This window comes from Antechinus flavipes, chromosome 1 (assembly GCF_016432865.1).
Source record: "Antechinus flavipes isolate AdamAnt ecotype Samford, QLD, Australia chromosome 1, AdamAnt_v2, whole genome shotgun sequence".
In the NCBI taxonomy this organism is placed as follows: Eukaryota; Metazoa; Chordata; class Mammalia; order Dasyuromorphia; family Dasyuridae; genus Antechinus; species Antechinus flavipes.
The window spans coordinates 50,638,523-50,656,147 of record NC_067398.1 but is presented as its reverse complement, the minus strand read 5'-3'; the positions used below and the strand labels follow the sequence as shown (position 1 = coordinate 50,656,147).

General features: G+C 40.2%; 1 protein-coding gene across 2 annotated transcripts in view; it reads right to left on the bottom strand.

The window, feature by feature from the left end:
* Positions 1 to 17,625, bottom strand: part of ATG7 (autophagy related 7) — a 258,698-nt gene that overhangs the window by 193,392 nt on the left and 47,681 nt on the right. For both annotated transcript variants that reach the window (XM_051982383.1, XM_051982392.1), the window contains exons 9-15: positions 17,250 to 17,371; positions 11,648 to 11,738; positions 11,378 to 11,522; positions 9,342 to 9,500; positions 6,756 to 6,950; positions 1,070 to 1,270; positions 288 to 403 (exon numbers count right to left, since the gene is read on the bottom strand). In XM_051982383.1, the coding sequence (XP_051838343.1) occupies positions 288 to 403; positions 1,070 to 1,270; positions 6,756 to 6,950; positions 9,342 to 9,500; positions 11,378 to 11,522; positions 11,648 to 11,738; positions 17,250 to 17,371 (1,029 nt within the window). The remainder of the gene's footprint in view (positions 1 to 287; positions 404 to 1,069; positions 1,271 to 6,755; positions 6,951 to 9,341; positions 9,501 to 11,377; positions 11,523 to 11,647; positions 11,739 to 17,249; positions 17,372 to 17,625) is intronic.

Genomic DNA, 17,625 nt, shown 5'->3' with positions numbered 1-17,625 from the left:
GCTTGATATGAATGCTGGAGGTGCTTGATAATAACAAAATTTACAGAATAACATGCTCTTATGCTCTATATCTTATAATAGTATATATTCTTGTAGGTCCCGAGCTCTCCCAAGCTCTTCTCTCAGGAAAGGAGCCGGTCAGATTTTTTTCCTAGCACAGAATTCAAGGACTGAGAAAACCTTAGCAAAGTCAAGCTAACAAAAACCAGACAGTCTTCCTCCAGACTGAGGAGAAAATGCTGAATGAACTATCCATAAAACTCTCACTGATTCACTGACTCACTCACCCCTCTGGATGCTGCAGGACAGAAACCATGAGCTCCACTGCCAGCGACCCTGCGATCATGGCCAGACCAGGCCGGCTGACGGTGCACTGCTGGTCTAAGGTCCGGTCTCTGGTTGACTATCAACAGATATTTAAGTTTGTTACAGGCCGAAAAGAGTTCCCTTCCCCGCTCCCCCTCCCCACCCCAACCCAACCAGAAGACTGAGGCAGCCAGCCTAAGGGGGAGCTCCTCAAATACCCCTGACACTCATTTCTACAGGAGAATCTGCTGCTTTTTGGCAGGCCTTCACCTGCAAATACTCCGAGGGCCCCCGGGCAGGGAGAAATGCCTTGCTCAGGACCCCGCGGCTGGTCCGCAGGGGAGCCGGGATTGAGGAGGCAGGGCTCCGGGATCTCAGATAAACGCACCACTGTGACCCCCTCTCCCCATGACAGTGCTCCTGGTGTGACACTGGCGAATGCTGCCCCTGCAGGCCCACAGGGGATGACACCGGCCCAGAAAGAATTCTGGGTACGAGTCAACACTCTGTTGACACAGAGCCCACGAGGTCACCCAGTGGGCAGAGCGCAGATGCCCATCTACCCTCAGAGGTCAGTCTTATGAGCTGGTGTCTCTGGGCAAGTCATTTGGTCCTTCTGGAGAAGGGAAGGGTGACCTTGCAGTCAGCTCCCCCAGAAAACCCCAGGGCGGCACAGTCTGTGGGGTCGTGAAGGCTCAGATACACGAGAGAACCTCTCACAGGGTCCCCATCGGCTCCCCCAGGGGGTGGGGCCTCTACTTACATCCCCCGGAGCCACAACGTCATTGCAGAAGTAGCAGCCGAGCTTGTAGCCAGGGATGTTGGAGAAAAGAGATGATCCCAGGTCCGAGGGGGCAGTGGCGTGGCTGGGGTGGGGATCCCCCGCCCCCTGGTGCTTGGGCTGCTTCAGTCCATGCCTCATGACCACAAAGGTGTCAAACCCCAAGGCTGCGTTGATGACCAACTAAAGGTTTCGAGAAAGAGGAAAAGAACAAGACACCACTGAACATACTTGATGGCAGGGGTTCCCAGAATCAAGCACTCAGGAATCTTATATAGCAAGGGTTGGGGGCCCCCAGCTCCAACTTGGACCCCCAACTTCAGCCCAGCTCTTCAGCTTGGCTTAGCCCCCAGCTCCAGCCCAGATCTCTAGCTCCAGCTTGGGTGCCCAGCTTTGGCCTGGCCCTCCAGCTCCAGCCCCGACCCCAGCTCCGGCCCAGATCTCTAGCTCCAGCTTGGGCCCCAGCTTCAGCCTAGCCCCCCAGCTTCAGCTCGGACTCCCAGCTTCAGCTCAGCCCCCAACTCTAGCCCAGATCCCTAGTTCCAGATCTCTAGCTCTGGCTTGGGTTCCCAGCTCTGGCCCGGGATCCCAGAGACTTTTGTTCTGTCATTCTGTATAACAATTTTTTTGTTGTTTGCTTAAATTTTGTTTTCTTTTTCATTTTTTTTTCTTTTTGACCTGATTTTTCTTGTGCAGCACAATAATTGTAGAAATACGTATTGAAGAATTACATTTTTTTTTTAACATTTATTTGATCACTTGCCATCTAGGAGAGGGGGTGGCAGGAGGGGAGGGAAAAAAACTAGAACGCAAGATTTTGCAAGAGTAAATGTTTTAAAGTATCTATGCGTATGTTTTCAAAATAAAAGGTTTTAATTAAAAAAAGAAATCATGTCTGGGTAGTCAGACTTTCTAAATGGCATGCCAGTTGTCATAATCAATCAATTTTGTTTTATTTTAGATATTTTCATGAAGCAACAATCAAGGCCTACAAAATGGCCCATGGGATTATCTTGTTCACATAATTCAAGGAATCTTTTCCACTGATAATTTAATAAATTCCTTTAGTCTCAATGTAGTCAACTATTCTTTAAGTTAGAAAGGAGGCTGCCTAATGACCAGGCCTAGCCTCCTGATTCTCAAAAACATTACAGGGAGCCCTAGCCCATATTTAAATAAACTAAGTGGTGAGCCATTCCATACAGAATGGCCACTATTCCTCCTCATACCACAAAGAAAAAATCCTCCCCTTTTTTGGCCTCCATGTCTAGGAGGGAGTATGTCTTTTCTATGTATTTCTACAGAAGGGTATGTTAGATTAGCTTTTTAGAGGGCAAGGCCTATGTTTGACTTTCCTTGTACAGCATCAAACCCAACAGTATCTAAGAAAAGTTTTTAACCACTGTTTTGGATAAAGCATGAGAATCTACTGTGATCCCTCAGTAGGAGACTCATTTTCCTATTTTTGAAGCTTTCTAATTCCCTGAAAGCTGTTAAGCAATGAGAAAGGAGCACAAATAGACTCCTAGGGACAGTCTTTGTGACAGGAGCTGAACAACATTTACTTAGCTCAAAGTTACAATTTGTTTTGTTTCTCTTTACAATAATAGCAAAAATCAGGGATGCAAATAGGAAAAATACAAATAGAAATGAAGAGAGGTGAGAACAGCCCAAGACTCAAAAGTAAAATTTGTGTACATAAGCAGAGGGAATAAACCAATAAATGGATTGGTTTCTACTGTGCATATGTGTGCAAAGTACTCTGGATAACAGAAAAAGGTCAAGTCCCAGTTGGTCCCTGCCTGAAAGGAGTTAGCAATCTAATCACACACACACACACACACACACACACACACACACACGTGTATGTGTTTGTATCTGTATGTGTGGATACCTATGCAAAGGTGCCAAACACCTCGAGACAGCATGTATCAAGTGACAGATGGAGGTATAATACAGGGAGGAGCTACACAAATTCAGAGAAGGCAGGGCTCACTGTGTTAGGCTGTTTGGAAGGGATTGGTATCACGAAGAAGATGGGCCAACTGGAAAATAATGTCAAAAACTCAGCATAGACTTACATCTCACACCCATACTAAAATTAGGTCAAAATGGGCACAATTTAAGCATATAGGGTGATACTATAAGCAAAGTAGGAGAGTAAATGGATAGTTATCAGATCTTTGGAGAAGGGAGGAATTTATAATCAAAGAACTAGAGAACATTATAAAATGGAAAATGGAAAACTTTGATTACATTAAACTAAAGAATTTTTGCACAAACAAAACTAATACAGCCAAGTTTAGAAGAGAAGCACAATATTAGAGAAAATTTTTTTTTGCAGCTAGTGGTTCTGGTAAGGGCCTCATTTCTAAAATACATAAAGAACGGTGCCAAATTTATAAGAATACAAATCATTCCCCTGTTGATAAATGGTCAAAGGATATGAACAGAATTTTCAGATAAAAAAATTAAAGCTATCTATACTATGAAAAAATACTCTAAATCACTACTGATTAGAGAAATGCAAATTAAAACAACTCTGAGGTTATCACCTCACACCTCTCAGATTAGCTAGGATGACAGAAAAAGATAATGATAAATGTTGGGGAAAACTGAGACACTAATGCATTTTGGTGGAGTTGTAAAATGATCCAACCATTCTAGAGCAATCTGGAGAGCAAACTATGCCCAAAGGGCTATAAAACTATGCATACCCTTTGATCCAGCAGTGTCACTACTGGGTCTGAATCTTAAAGAAATCATGAAAGAGGGAAAAGGACTCACATGTACAAAAATGTTTGTAGTAGCCTTTTTTTTTGTGGTGGCAAAGAATTGGAAAATTAGTAGAGACCCATCAATTGGGAAATGGCTGAACATACTGTGGTATTCGAAGGTAAAGGAATATTATTGTTCTACAAAAAATGATGCACAAGCTGTTTTTCGAAAGATCTGGAGAGATTTACACGAACTGATGCTGAGAGAAACAAGCAGAACCAAGAATATATAGCAAGAATGTGGAATGATCAACTATGACAGACTTAGTTCTTCTCAGCTGTTCAGTGACCCAAGGCACTCCCAATAAACTTTGGATAGAAAATACCATCTGTATCCAAAAAAAGAACTAAGGAGACTGAATATAAAGCCACACATGCTATGTTGACTTTTTTTTTTTTTTTTTTTTTACTTTTTCTTCTGGTTTTTTTTTTTCTTCTCATGGTTTTTCCCTTTTGTTCTGATTTTTTTCTCCCAATGTAATTCATAAAGAAACATGTAAGAAAAATAAATGTACATGTATAACTAAAACAGAAATGTCATTTTTTACATGTAACTGGGGAAGAAAAAAAATTTTAAAAAAGAAAAAGAAGATGGGCCTTAAAGGATTGGAGGAGCAAGGAGGAAAGCTGAGGAGAGTAGAGCCAGAAATAAGCAAGGCCTATTCATAGGGAAACTTTGTAGACCAGTCTGGCTAGAGTACAGAGGGGATTACGCTGGAGAGAATAAAGGAATAGGCAGAAAAAAATAAGGTGTGAAGGTGAGATTGAGGCCAAATCCTGGTAGATACTGAATATCAGACTGCAAATTTTGAACTTATCACGTAAGCACTAGGAACACACTGAAAGAAAAGCTTAGCTCCCTGGCTGACATGGATCACCACATTAAGCTGAAGAGCAGGTTTTTCAAAAGATTAAGATAAAGAAGATGTCAAGGTGACTGCACAATTTGTGAGCTGAAGGGCATTAGAGCAGGCCAGGTGGCTGCCTCTTAATGTTCTTCCTAGAAGGGGCTAATCTTCCCAGTTTTACATGGGTGGCAGGGAAAGTCCACAACCCACTTAAAACAAAGACTCCCTCATCATTTTCAAATCTTACTCTGCCAGCACAAAATTAGTCTCAAAGCAATAAGGGTGAATCTGCATTCATTCCCACAAAGCAAAGACAGCAGAACTTACTTGTACCACTCCCTACAAACTTCAATTTATAGGTAAGAAAATAGTTTTCTAAAGCAAAAACAGTGTTGTACTCTCATTTCCACGTGAATGATTAGATTTTAATATATAACTAGCATTTTCATTACCGTTACTAAAATAAGTGATAAAATCTTGATTATTAAGAATGTTTTCCTTACACTATCTGTGTCAAGTCTTGTGACAGTTATGACAAATAGCTAAGTTCAATAGACCTCTGGATCAGTAGAACTGGGTGGAATCCCAACACTCAGAGTTGAAGGAATTGACTCCAGAACATAGGAACTACTATGACCAAAAAAATGTGGCAGAAACCAAAAGAAGCTCAGAATGTGCCTTGCAGTCCTGGATCCAAAAGAAGTGAGCAGAGATAAGATGGAGTGGGTCAAAAAGGGAGGTCAAAATCTATAAACAACAACAACAAAACAAAAACATCTAAAAACCAAACTTCTCAACTCTGGCTGTTGTACACTGATCTTTCTCCTCCTTATTCTTTTGGTCCTTATTTATTTATTACTGTTTCTTCACTTTTCAATAGAACTTTACTAATTTCAGGTATAGGGGATATGTCATTACTTATTTTTAAAAGTTGTTGAATTTCAAAATTCCCTGTGTAATAATACCCTAAATTCTTCAAAAGAAGAATACTGTCTGAGAACTAATGAATGAATTAAACAAAACTCCACCAGCACTGGAAGTTCTTCAGACAATCTAATATTCGGCCACCAGAATTTAACTTCCTTTTCCTCAAATCTTTTTAATAAGAACCTATGTGGGGCAATGCAGAGATGGAAATCAGCCCTATTTTGTGAACCCTAATAATCTAAGACAAGAAAAAAATTGATATGGCTAGAGTTAAATGATCCAAATAAAGTCACTCCTCAATTACAAACTCTACTTAGGATTCTTCCCCATTTCCCCATCTAAGCCCCAGATCCTCTTCCTTTTAACCTGCCTCTGGAGGATAGCACTGCTGGAAAGGAATTGGGGGGAAGCAAGAAGATGTTTTCCTATGTTCTAGTTGGAAAATAAAAGATGCTTTCACATGGAAATTGTTATAAGTGGCAGCTGACTAAAAATACTATAGTTCAGCTAGATTACAGTTAAATAAACTTCGTAAACTGTTCTGGGAAACCAATCACTATTTATCACCCAGTGTCCATGAGAAAATGCGCTCTGAATTTTAAATGACTGATTTACAAACTTCTGGAACACAACCTATTTGTAAATTGAGGCCTACATGGATACAAATTAAATAAGTATTTATATTTTTTTAAGTAAAGAGGCCACATTCATGATGTTGAGCTCTTTTAACCAATCATAACTTGTTCTCTACCTATGAAGTTCTGTTTTTTGTTCTGTATTCCATAAAACTTTAAAAGATCCTCTCATTTAGGGTCTTGGTTTTGCTGAGGAAGCTGAGATCCTGTTTATTGGCAAATTTATGCTTTACAATAAATTGATCATGCTCAGAAAAAAAAATAAAGAGGCCAAAACTTTGGATAGAAAATGCCTTCTGCATCCAGAGAGAAAAAACTATGGAGAATGAATGTAAATCAATGTATGTTATATCCAGTTTTTTTTCCTTTTTCTTCCGTTTTTTTTTTTCCTCTCGTGCCTTTTCCTTTTTGTTCTGATTTTTCTCTCCTAACATAATTCATTAAAAAAATGTGTATTTAAAAAAAGTTAAAAGTACTGTACCTTCCTCTTGCTTGCTGCAATGACTGCAGGAAGCCATCGGCTTTCCCGGGTGTCCATCAATAGGAAAATCACATCATGGTCCTCGATGAGTCTCTCAAGTTGTTCCACATCTTTCTGAGCTTGTTCCATGGTGACATTGGAAAAGTTCACAGGATGACCCGGCATAGGGATGCTCATATTAAATCCTGCAGCATTCTAAGGGAACACCCCAAAACACTTTATATCTGAATCAAAGATAAGGAGACCTGTAGCAACTAATTTGCATCTAAGGGAAAAAATACTTCTGTATGTCAACCTTACTCCTCTAACCTTCACTAGGGCAGGATGATGGGACAAGAAAGCCCACAAGGGTACTCTTCTTCCTGAATCTTTTATAAGAAAAGATCTGATCCCTATCTTTCTTAGCAAAACACTGATATGTGAAGGTTGTCTCTGGCACTGCATCAGTTATCTTGAATTACTTACTATCTCTTTACTCTACAATTCAAATACCTAGTTATTTAGAAAATCAGAACTATAAACGGTTTTAGAGTATATCCAAAATTGTTCTGGGAGCCTGGTTAAAATGCCAGGTCAAATCACTTCCTAAATCATGCATGAGATTATTTTCATTCCACAGGGTCAAAGATAGGTAGAATATTAAACAAAGAAAATGATATAAAACAATAAGTGATATAAAATGTCACAGATAATAAATACTATAAAAATTCTGAGCAACTATGAGAGTTGTCAATCAGACTTTGTAGCCAAAGTAGTATTTGATTTGAGGCTTGAAAACCAGGAAAGACTTAGGAAGATTGGGGGTCAGAAGTTGAGGTATTTTAGTCAGACAAGGCTCTTTTTTCCAAAAAGAAGAAGAGGAACATGGAGGTAGAAACAGCCAGAGAATGACAAATATAGAGGCACATCTATTTTTAGTTTAACTTAGTTAACTAAGTTAACTTTAACAAACCGTCATAGTATTTTTTCTTTTTAAATCTGGCTTACTTCTGATCACTATATTCCAAAGTAACTTTAGAATGAACACATGTAAAAGAGTTCTTTACATGTCCTTTATTCTACTCCTAGGTATATCACGAGCTAAATACCAGTATTTGGGGCTATCGATAATCCTGGCACAGTAGCCTGGCTCCAGGATGGACCGATCCCAATATGTACAAATCCTGAATATGGATCAAGGGGGTTTGGAAGTGAGGTATAGAAGGGCACCCTTCTTGCATTCTTTATTATGATTTCAATAAATTATAGTGAAGTGAGATCCTTGAGAAAGCAAACTATCTTTATTCTTTGAATTCAGAAATGCATTGCTACAGAGAAGCACATATCAGAGGGAATTCCAGGAATTTCCCCAGAAAAAAGGAAATGATATAAGCAGAATCAAACATATAATAAAGAACAAAATATTTTAGAACCATGGGACATTAAAGCTAAAAGAGATAATCTAGTCCAAGGTCCTCATTTTACAGCTGAAGAAACTTAGGTGCAAAAAGGAGTCATATAGCAGAACCTTGACAAGAGTCCTGCCTAAAACCAGCCCCCTCCTTTCTGGTCTATGCCATATCTTAGGGCTCAGGGTTTTTCTACTAAGATCCTAGAGGGGAATGGCTATCTTAGCCTCCTATATTCTTATTTCTGTCTAATATAGGGCAGGGCACTAAATATGCATCAATTGAATTAATTCTCTTCTTAAGGAATTTTTAAAATGAATAGAAATATAAAAGCAGACTTTTTCACAAAAATGGCACATAAACTAAAGGCTTTGAGCTCAAAGAATTTGGATTTGGAAGGCATTTTCCAGTTCATCTTGCTCAGGAAAGGCAGGGTAGCATACTGGACAGAGCTTTAGAGTTGGTTTTCTCATTTATAAAAAGGGATAATAAAAGTATCTCCCTCACAGAGCTGTTGTGAGAATGAAATAAAATATGTAAAGAACATTGCAAACCTTAAAGCACAATGTACATCTGTGTATATAAACGTATTTGTGTGTATGTGTGTGTGTGTGTGTGTTTTAACCACCTCTACTATTACAGAGAGGGAAATTGAGAGTCAAAGAGGGTGAGGAATTTTCTGGGGAACACGCCAAGCAGCAAGAAGCAGAGCGAGCATTCCAATCCAGACTAACTGTGGCCTTGGTGCCCTTTCCATCACATCATACTGCTGAATGAACAATGGCAAAATGAACAAACAGGAGAAAGGAGAAGTTAGTCCTCTTGTTCGGCTAAGTCTGGCTTCCTAATAAATTGTTTTGGATAAGCAAATATTAGGCCTCTGATGGGAAACTGACCAAAAACACTATAGACAGAACCCTGTTGAGTGACCTCAAGAGAATCAGCAGCTATCAATTAAATGAGCAGAATGATTTGCTTCATTAGCTGGGGATTTCAAGTGAATACATAAAACTTAATTGTGTCGCTTAAAGTGAATACTTAATACACAAAAATAATACTTCTGAGGTAAATAACAAAAGATAGCACAAAGTCTTCAAGCATACACACACACACACACACACACACACACACACACACACATACATACACACACACAGCAGGAAAGAAGATGTACATTTCCTGAGAATCCTTTACTCACCACTCCTGGAAATATTTTCTGGAGCCTCTCTGCGGCAGCAAGGGCCTTAGCCTTTCCTCCTCCCAAGCAGTCTTCAAATTCATACAAGGGTTGTCTTACGGGATTCGAATATGAGATCTTTGCGTTGTCCACAAAGGTGATGTGTCTGACTCCCCAGCCCTATATGAGACAAATGTTTGCTCTGAATGAGCCTATTCACAAAGAGTCGCTCCAAATTCTCTAAAAGGATTGGATTTATAGCCAGTCACCTGGTCACTTCAAAATAAAGCAATGGTCAAAAACTGATGTGCAAAACATCAGGTACTTTTCAATCCAGAACCTCAACCTTCTGGCTTGTTTGTTTTTCTGACCACAATTGCATCGTCTCTAATACCTGGATATCAGCCTGAACATACTGGGCCAGACTGATGATCTCAGACACTGGTGTCTCCGACAGTGGGGATTTCTGTGGGAGCATCATCTCCAAAGGGCAGAAATGTCACCCATGCCCTTAGCTTCCCTTGGCAAGTTACCCCTGGGGAGAACTAGCCTTCTTACACATATCTTGTTGCGCTTCAGTTTCTAGCATTGCATTTCCATGTTGACCATTCACTATGTAAAACAGCACTGTTCACTTTGCCCTAAAACCATCTCCGCTGACCTTGAATTTAGTGAATAAAATCCAGAGAAGGATGAGCTGTCCATATCATTCAGGAATTCATATCTTCTCATCATCCAATCTTCTCAGGGATCCTTGAGGTCACATAATTCAATCCCATCATTTTAAAAATGGGAAGAGATCCAGAAAGGTTAAATCACCTGCCTACAACTAGTTAACTGTAGTGCTAAAACCAAAGTCCTCGTGTCTCAAGCTTCTTCCCTCCTGAAGATTCCTAATCTTCCTAATACAGAGACAATGCAGAAGATTGAGCAGAGAGCCAGCAGGAAAGAGAAGGTGAAGGCCCCATTGGCTGGCTGGGATACCCCCACAGATCAAATAAGTCTCTTCATTACTTGGGTCTCCAATGCTGAAGAGTGAACATGGTGGAAGAAGAGTCCTCACTAGGAGTGCCCTATGCTGATGAAACCACGCACCTAACAGGTGGTCTATGTGTACTGCACCGGAAAAAACACCAGGCCTGGAGGCCCGAGGACCACTTCCTAGTCTAATGACCTTGGGAGAGCTTTGATCACTCTAAGGCCCTCCCCTCTCTCAGCCTGTTTCTGTAACTGTAAAAGGAGGGGCATGGGATAAATGACCTCCAAGGAACTTTCCAGCTCAGATCCATGAAGCATCTTCATCCAAAAAATGCCCTACTAACCACTCTGGCTCTCTGTACTTGGAACCTTCTATCCCAGATGTGTGTATGCTTTTTACTAAGTCAGGTGCTGGACCCAAGCAGGCACTTCAAGTCAAACTGATTCTGATCTTAAACAGCAATAAGGTTGTGTTTTCAGCTTCGTTTCCAGAGCTCTTTCTGACACTCGGCATCTAGGGGTCTTCTTGGTTTGGCTTAACAGCATTTGACGTTAGCCTAAAAGCTCCAGAAACCCACTCAAGAATGACCCACCAACTCTTCTACTAAGGCACTACAGGTAATGAGGACAGGCTTTGACAAAAAGAATGGTATCTGGATCAAAATGGATAGGTTCATGATACTAAAAGCCTAATTTGGAATGAAGTTCATCTGTCACTTCAGCTTTTTATTTCCACCAGAAAAGCTGTTTCCCTATGGAAGAGAACAGTGGAATGTATAATCCAAAAAAACCAATTGTATTTGGTTCTAGATGATTTCTTTTTTAAGGACTTTTGCATTCCTTAAGAATGTACTAACTAGGCTAAGGGGAAAGCAGAGTGGGAATGTTTTTGGACCCTGGAAAAAAACAGATGTGCCTAAAAACATGGCACAACTCGGCACTTAACTTTTAAATTCCTAGAACATCACATGATTTGAATGATTAATTTGGAAGAGACAGTAGAAATATAAATGAACACAAGAGAAGGCAATTTAGCCTCACAAACTAAAAGCAGTTTCCATTGGCCACTCCACACCTACCATCAATGTCCTGGCTACATTGCAGCCCAGGGTACCAGCTCCAAGTAGCAAACATTTAACAGACACAACTTTGTCCAAGTCCAAAGTAGGCACCAACCGCCAACACATCAATTTAAGATTCAGATCCACAGATGATTCGGCCAGCCTAGATAATGGAGAGTAATAGCTCAGGATCATTAGGGCACTTTACCTAGAAGCATTCATGGTGCTTGCCAAGACCATGGCCCAGAAAGTCCAAAAAAGATCAGTTTTTATAAAAGGAAAATGTACCTTTTGGGGTCCATACATTCACTGAGGTTCACCATCCTTGGGCCCATGCCTCCTTTCTGATTCTTTTCCCAACCAACAGCTTTTGGGCAATCTACAAAATTAAATAAAGCCAACAAGGAAAAGATGAGGAGCAAAATGCTAAAGCCAAAGTTTCACCTTTTAAGAGTCCAGATAAATAATATAGTAGTCATTCTCTTCTGGGAGTCCAGTAAAAGCAAAATCCCATCTAACTGATGTTTTTACACTTTCTTAGGTTTTTATAAATCTTCACTTACCTAAAGTCATGCCAAACAACCCCCTCTTCTCAAGAGAGCTAAAGAATGGGAACTAGCAGGAAGAAAGTGAAAAGAAAGAAGAAAAATAATGGAAGAGAGTTCAGGTCATGACATCTTGCATGTACCCTCTGAAGTCTTGTCCCAGATATTTCAGGGGAGAAAAGCCACCTGATGGGGACCTATATGAACTACCCCTCTGTTTGTAAGAATTTCCCCAAAATCTTCTTTATGTTAGTCTTATGGAGTTGCATTACTGCACTCTGGATGATACAACTGTCTTTATCTTCTTTCCTAAAAAGAAAAAAGTATTTTTACTTTTTCTGACTTATAGTTTCTTTGGACTTTTTTTTTTTTTTAATGAGCTGGCATCTCAAATTGTAATTTCATAGGACTGTAAATTTAAAGCAGGAAGTGACTTCAAAGGCCATCTAAAACAACCTTATCAGACAAGAAAACTGAGGTCTAGAGTGATCAAATGATCATCCCAAGATCACATAGATAATAAAACAGCAGAGTCGGGATTTAAGACCTTGAGCTGGTGGTAGATTGTGACACAATGACTTCAGACATGGAAATAATAATATTGCTATGCCACAAAATTTCTCACCCATAACTAAGGACACCATGTGAAACCATGATTCTATCTAAGTATCTTGGGAAGACATATGTACCTACTTTGGGGCGTCTATAAATTTTCAGCAAAGAGATGACTCAGTAAATGTTCAATCACACTGGGGCCTAAACTGTAATTAGTTTTTTCCTGGCTTAGCTCTATTTCCAGCATTGAATACTTAAAATGGAAATAATGTATCTGGCTCCAATCCCAATGAATGTAAGAATTTAAAATATGTTCTCTATAAAATAATTGAGGTTTATCAATTCATATTATTGGACTTTTTCCAATATGCTTATATTTAAATACACAGTGCTCATGACAAAGCACAAAAAAAAGGCTCTACTTTTCCCTATCCCCCCTGCTTTTTCAAACCCTGATATTTCAAATCTCCTCCAGTACCAACTTTTTTTCACCCTCCCGACTGTATACTTCATTGAAGAATTTGGAAATATTTCTTCTTTTTCCTTTCTCCAATATCTCACATCCCTCTAACATCTTACCTGATTATCTCTCCTTTAATTCATTCTCTAAAGAAGTCTTCTCCAGAAGACTGGTCCCATTATTATCCCCATTTACTCTCTTCTCTTCTGCAGATTCCTTAAACCAAGCCTCATTAAATTATATTAGTCTAGCAGGGATATACTTATATTTTTCTTTTTCTTTTCTGCTAACCATCCTTAAAAAGTTGTCTACTTATGGTTTGCAAATAACAAGTTATGATTTTCCAGAGGATTTTAAATGAAATGTATTATCCACTTCCTGACAGCGGGAGGATGGACTCAAGCTGCAGAATAAGATTTCAGATTATGCCAATGTGGGAATTTGTTTTTCTTGATTAAGTATATTTGATATTTTTTTCTGTCTTTTTATTTTTTTTCAGTGAAAATTGGAGGAGATTGAAGGAGGTAGAGAAATAGGAAGCCAAGAAAAGAAATCAAAAATCATTGAAGCATTTTTAAATGAACAGAAGAGAATAAAAGATAAGCTAGAAGGAATCACAGACAGGCAAGACAGCTTTGAAAGTAGCATAATTCATTTATTATATACTTGAAAAGAAAAACAAAGTATGCATAACAGAAATTCACAATTTCACATATAATCCTCTTTTTCTATTCTACTATGTACATGGACATGTTTATCTGTTTTTTTTTTTAAGTTTAGGATAAAAATAAATTCAAAGGAAAAAAATTTTTTTATAAACTCTTTGCAATCTGGCTATTGAACTGAAATTACTCTTTCCAAGGTTGTCAAAGATAATGGTCCTTTTCTCAGGCCTCTCAGCAGCCTGAGACTGTTGAGCACCCTTTCCTCCTAGCTACTCTGTCTTCTCTGGGTTTTTAAGAGACTGAACTCTGGACTCTCATCTAGGATGGAGCTTCATCACTGTTACAGCCCATGCTCTGTTCTGGTCCCTTTTCTCTCCTCTCTTTTCCTCTATATCATCTCACTAGAAGATCTCATGGGCTCCCATGCATTCAGTTATCATCTCCATACAGATGATTCCCAGATCTCTATCTCTAGCTTTAATTTCTTTCCTAAATAACAGTCTCCTATCACCAATAACCTATTGGCTCTCTTGAACTAGATATATCTTGTCGGCATCTCAGACTGAGCACATGGAGTGCAGAACTCATTACCTTTTCCCCAAACCCTCCTCTATTCCAAACTTTTTTTTTACTATCAAGAGCACCAGCATCTTCCTAATCATCCAGATTCGAAACCTCAGCGTCATCACTGACTCTGTAGCCAATTCATGCATCTACTCTGTGGTCAAATACTGTTGTTTCTATCCTCACAACTAAATCACATTCTCCGTCTCTCTAGAATTTCATCCCCTTCTCACCTAAATTGCTGGTAGAGCCTAACTGGCCTTGCTGCCTCAGGACTCTCTCCATCCCAATCCATCCTCCTCTCAGCTCCCAAAGTACAGGTCTGACCACATGACAAGAACAAGGGAAGGGAAGGAGTCCTGTACCACCTCTAGGATCAAATATAAAGTCTTTTTTCTGGCACTTAACAGTTCTTCACCACCTGGAACCTTCCTGACTTTCCAGTCTTTTCACACTTTCTTCCCCTCCATGTATTCTCCATTCCCAGTAGTTATTGATCCTTGAACACAAAACTCTATCCATTGCCTATGTGCCTTTGCATTGACTGTGGTCCTTCCCAGTCCGACTGCTCTCAGAACTCCTGGTTTCCCCCAAGACTCAACTCAGTCATCCCTTTCTGCAGCAGGCCTTCTCCTGTCAGTGCAAAAGCTTTCACTTCTAAGGCTACTTTCCCTCTACCATGCAGGTAGATTGCATGTATCTATTCTTTTACCTATTGTCTTCTCCATTAGAATATAAGCTTCTGGAGGATAGAGACTAATTATTTTTTACCTTCTTCAATATAGCCAACATTTAGAACAGTCCGCCCCATGATAAATACTTATTAAATGCTTACTAACAGAAAGAAATGATTTTTAAAGCCCTAACGAACTATAGTTTAGTATTTTCTCCATGTTGATCAATTACATAATTAGACAAACATCAAATATCAAACAGAAGAGGCATTCTGAGTGTTCATAGAAAACATACAATTTATTTCCAAATAAACATGACATCAATGCCCTTTACCCAAAACAGTGGTTTGAACAGCAGTCATCAAAAATTGCTCATCTATAACCAAATGAGTCTACAACAGATGCTGACTCACTTCATCAAGAGGGCAGAACTCTCCCGCTTCCCACTGTCCCTCCTGAAAACAGAACTCCCAGCTGCAGGCTCGTGTAAGGCTCCTCTCCTCCTCCTCCCCACACAGGTGTTGTATCTCACCCAGACCTCACTGTTTGGGTTAGAGGATCCTAATTGCAGAGCTGGAAGAGATCTCAGGGCAATTTAGTCCCACCCATTTGTTTTCAAGTGAGAAAACTGAGTCCCAGAGAAGCTAAATTATTTGCCCCAAATTACACAACTGCAAAGTTGCAGGTAAGGGTTCACACCCCAAATCATTAGACCATATGACCTCTTCTGAGTTCTATAGCTGGAGAACATGAATTAGAGGGGCTTCCAAGATCTCTTGGCCTTATAAAATGATAAATATATAAGGTGATGAACTTGCATTAGTGGACAAATGGAAAAAGGCTAAAGGACTCCTTCAGGATTCCCCCTCAAAGGCCTTCTGGAGACAAATATTATTGAGTGTTTTTTCTATATTGTGTTAACTGGAATATAAGTAAAATGACTTTTTAAAGTATGAACCAAAGCAGAGGAGGCTAACAAAACCTCCCAGGCTTCAATTCAATATATACATATACACATATACATATATATATGTATATATATATGCACACACATACAAACACATACAATGGCTCTTCAAAGGCTCTCCTCAGTGCCAAGGCACTGAGGCTCTCAGTATTCTAAGCTGGAGAAGTCAAACTCAAGGGAGCGCAGTCACTCACCCATCCATAAGGATCCCTACAGGCTACATGCTGGCTTATTTTTAAAAGGCCATGGAGCCTGTTTTTATTGTATTTTTATTTATTTTATTAAATATCTCCTCGCTGGCTGGTGGCTGCAGAGATAGTGGCTTCCTGGGCAGGAAAGTCTCCCCCAGCCAGGAGTTCCTAAACCAATGACATCTCAAGTCTGGCTCATAAACATTATTTTTCAAAGAAAAGGCTTTGAAAAAATATCTTTACCCCATAGGGTTCCAAAATCTAACCAAAAAGGCTCATTCCCAGAACAAATCCTGATCAAGTAATTGCATGAGAAACATGTCATTTTAGACTGAGCCAGAAGAGGGCATTGTTGTGTCAAATACACAAGGAGGCCAGACAAGAAAGGAGGAAGCTGCCAAAGGTTCAACTCTAAAGGAAACTGAGATGGGAGGAGGGGGAACAGGAGTACCAAGGTTCAACTCTAAAGGGAAACTGAGGCGGGAAAGGGGGAAATAGGATGACCAAGTTTGTGTGCCCCTCTCTTCCTCCTGTCAAAGCCAGATACTGGAAGGTCCTTATGGCTACTGCAACATAGATCCCCACCAATGTCCCAGCCCCCATCACCTGTTCCCGTCTGCCAGCCCCAAGCCTCTGACCCAAAGTGCCCTGGACAGGGCTAGAGTGCGACAGCATTACTTTCACAGTCACTCTTCCTATCCCGGGCGGGATTACAGGCTCAGAGGCAGCGTCAGAACCTGGGCAGGAGAGGCCCACCCAGGCAGGCCCAGAGTCTCTCAGCCCTCTGGGCAACTTTCTAGACCAGAAATTGGAGGGAAAGAGTCAGCTTGCACTGGCAGAGGGAAGGCTCTCTTCCCAGACTTTCCTGTCTTGATGAAATTCTCCGTCCAGTTCCCATTCCTTATCCTACATCCTTCCAGGTGAACAAAAACTGAACAGACCCAGTGCACCGATCCCTAGTTTACTGTGAGAGAAGATATCCTGCAAGAACCACATAAAGGAATGAAAATTTTGTGATTCGTTTTTCATTTTAAACCTCTGACTGAACACCCTTTTCTTCATTTTCTAAAGATGCTTTCTATTTGCTCTCTTCTGAAGAGCAGATGTTCTGGGCTCAAAGCAGCTATTCTCACCAATAACGACGTGGAAAGGGCTTGATTTCTGTCATCTTAACCATCACAGAAGAGGAAGAGGAAAAGGAAACAAAACTAGTAACAAGGGGCTGCTGTTTCAAAGACAAGGAGGCTGATTCCTAGGCTGAGCAATTACCTGAATTGTATGCCAGTTCTGGAAGCTGAATTTCAAAGATGATGCTGTGGGTGATGTCCCTCATCCCCTGCAGGGTCCGGTCCCGGAAGCAAAGGACTTCAACCGACTGGAAACGATCACTCCTGTGGTGGCCCCCATCCCCCAGAGGAAAAAAAATCAGAGCAGAACCTCCATAATATAAGCACAACAGAATCAGCAAACAGTTCAGTTTACTATTACTGTCATTCAGATGTTTTCACTAGGAAACAACCTTCTGGAAAATTAAATGTTTTAACTTCTGCTTGCTTCCAAGTGCCCTAAGAGAAGGAACATGAGCAGAAAGGATTCTAAAGTGGTTGTTCTAAATAACACCCATGAAATGTAAATACACCCATAT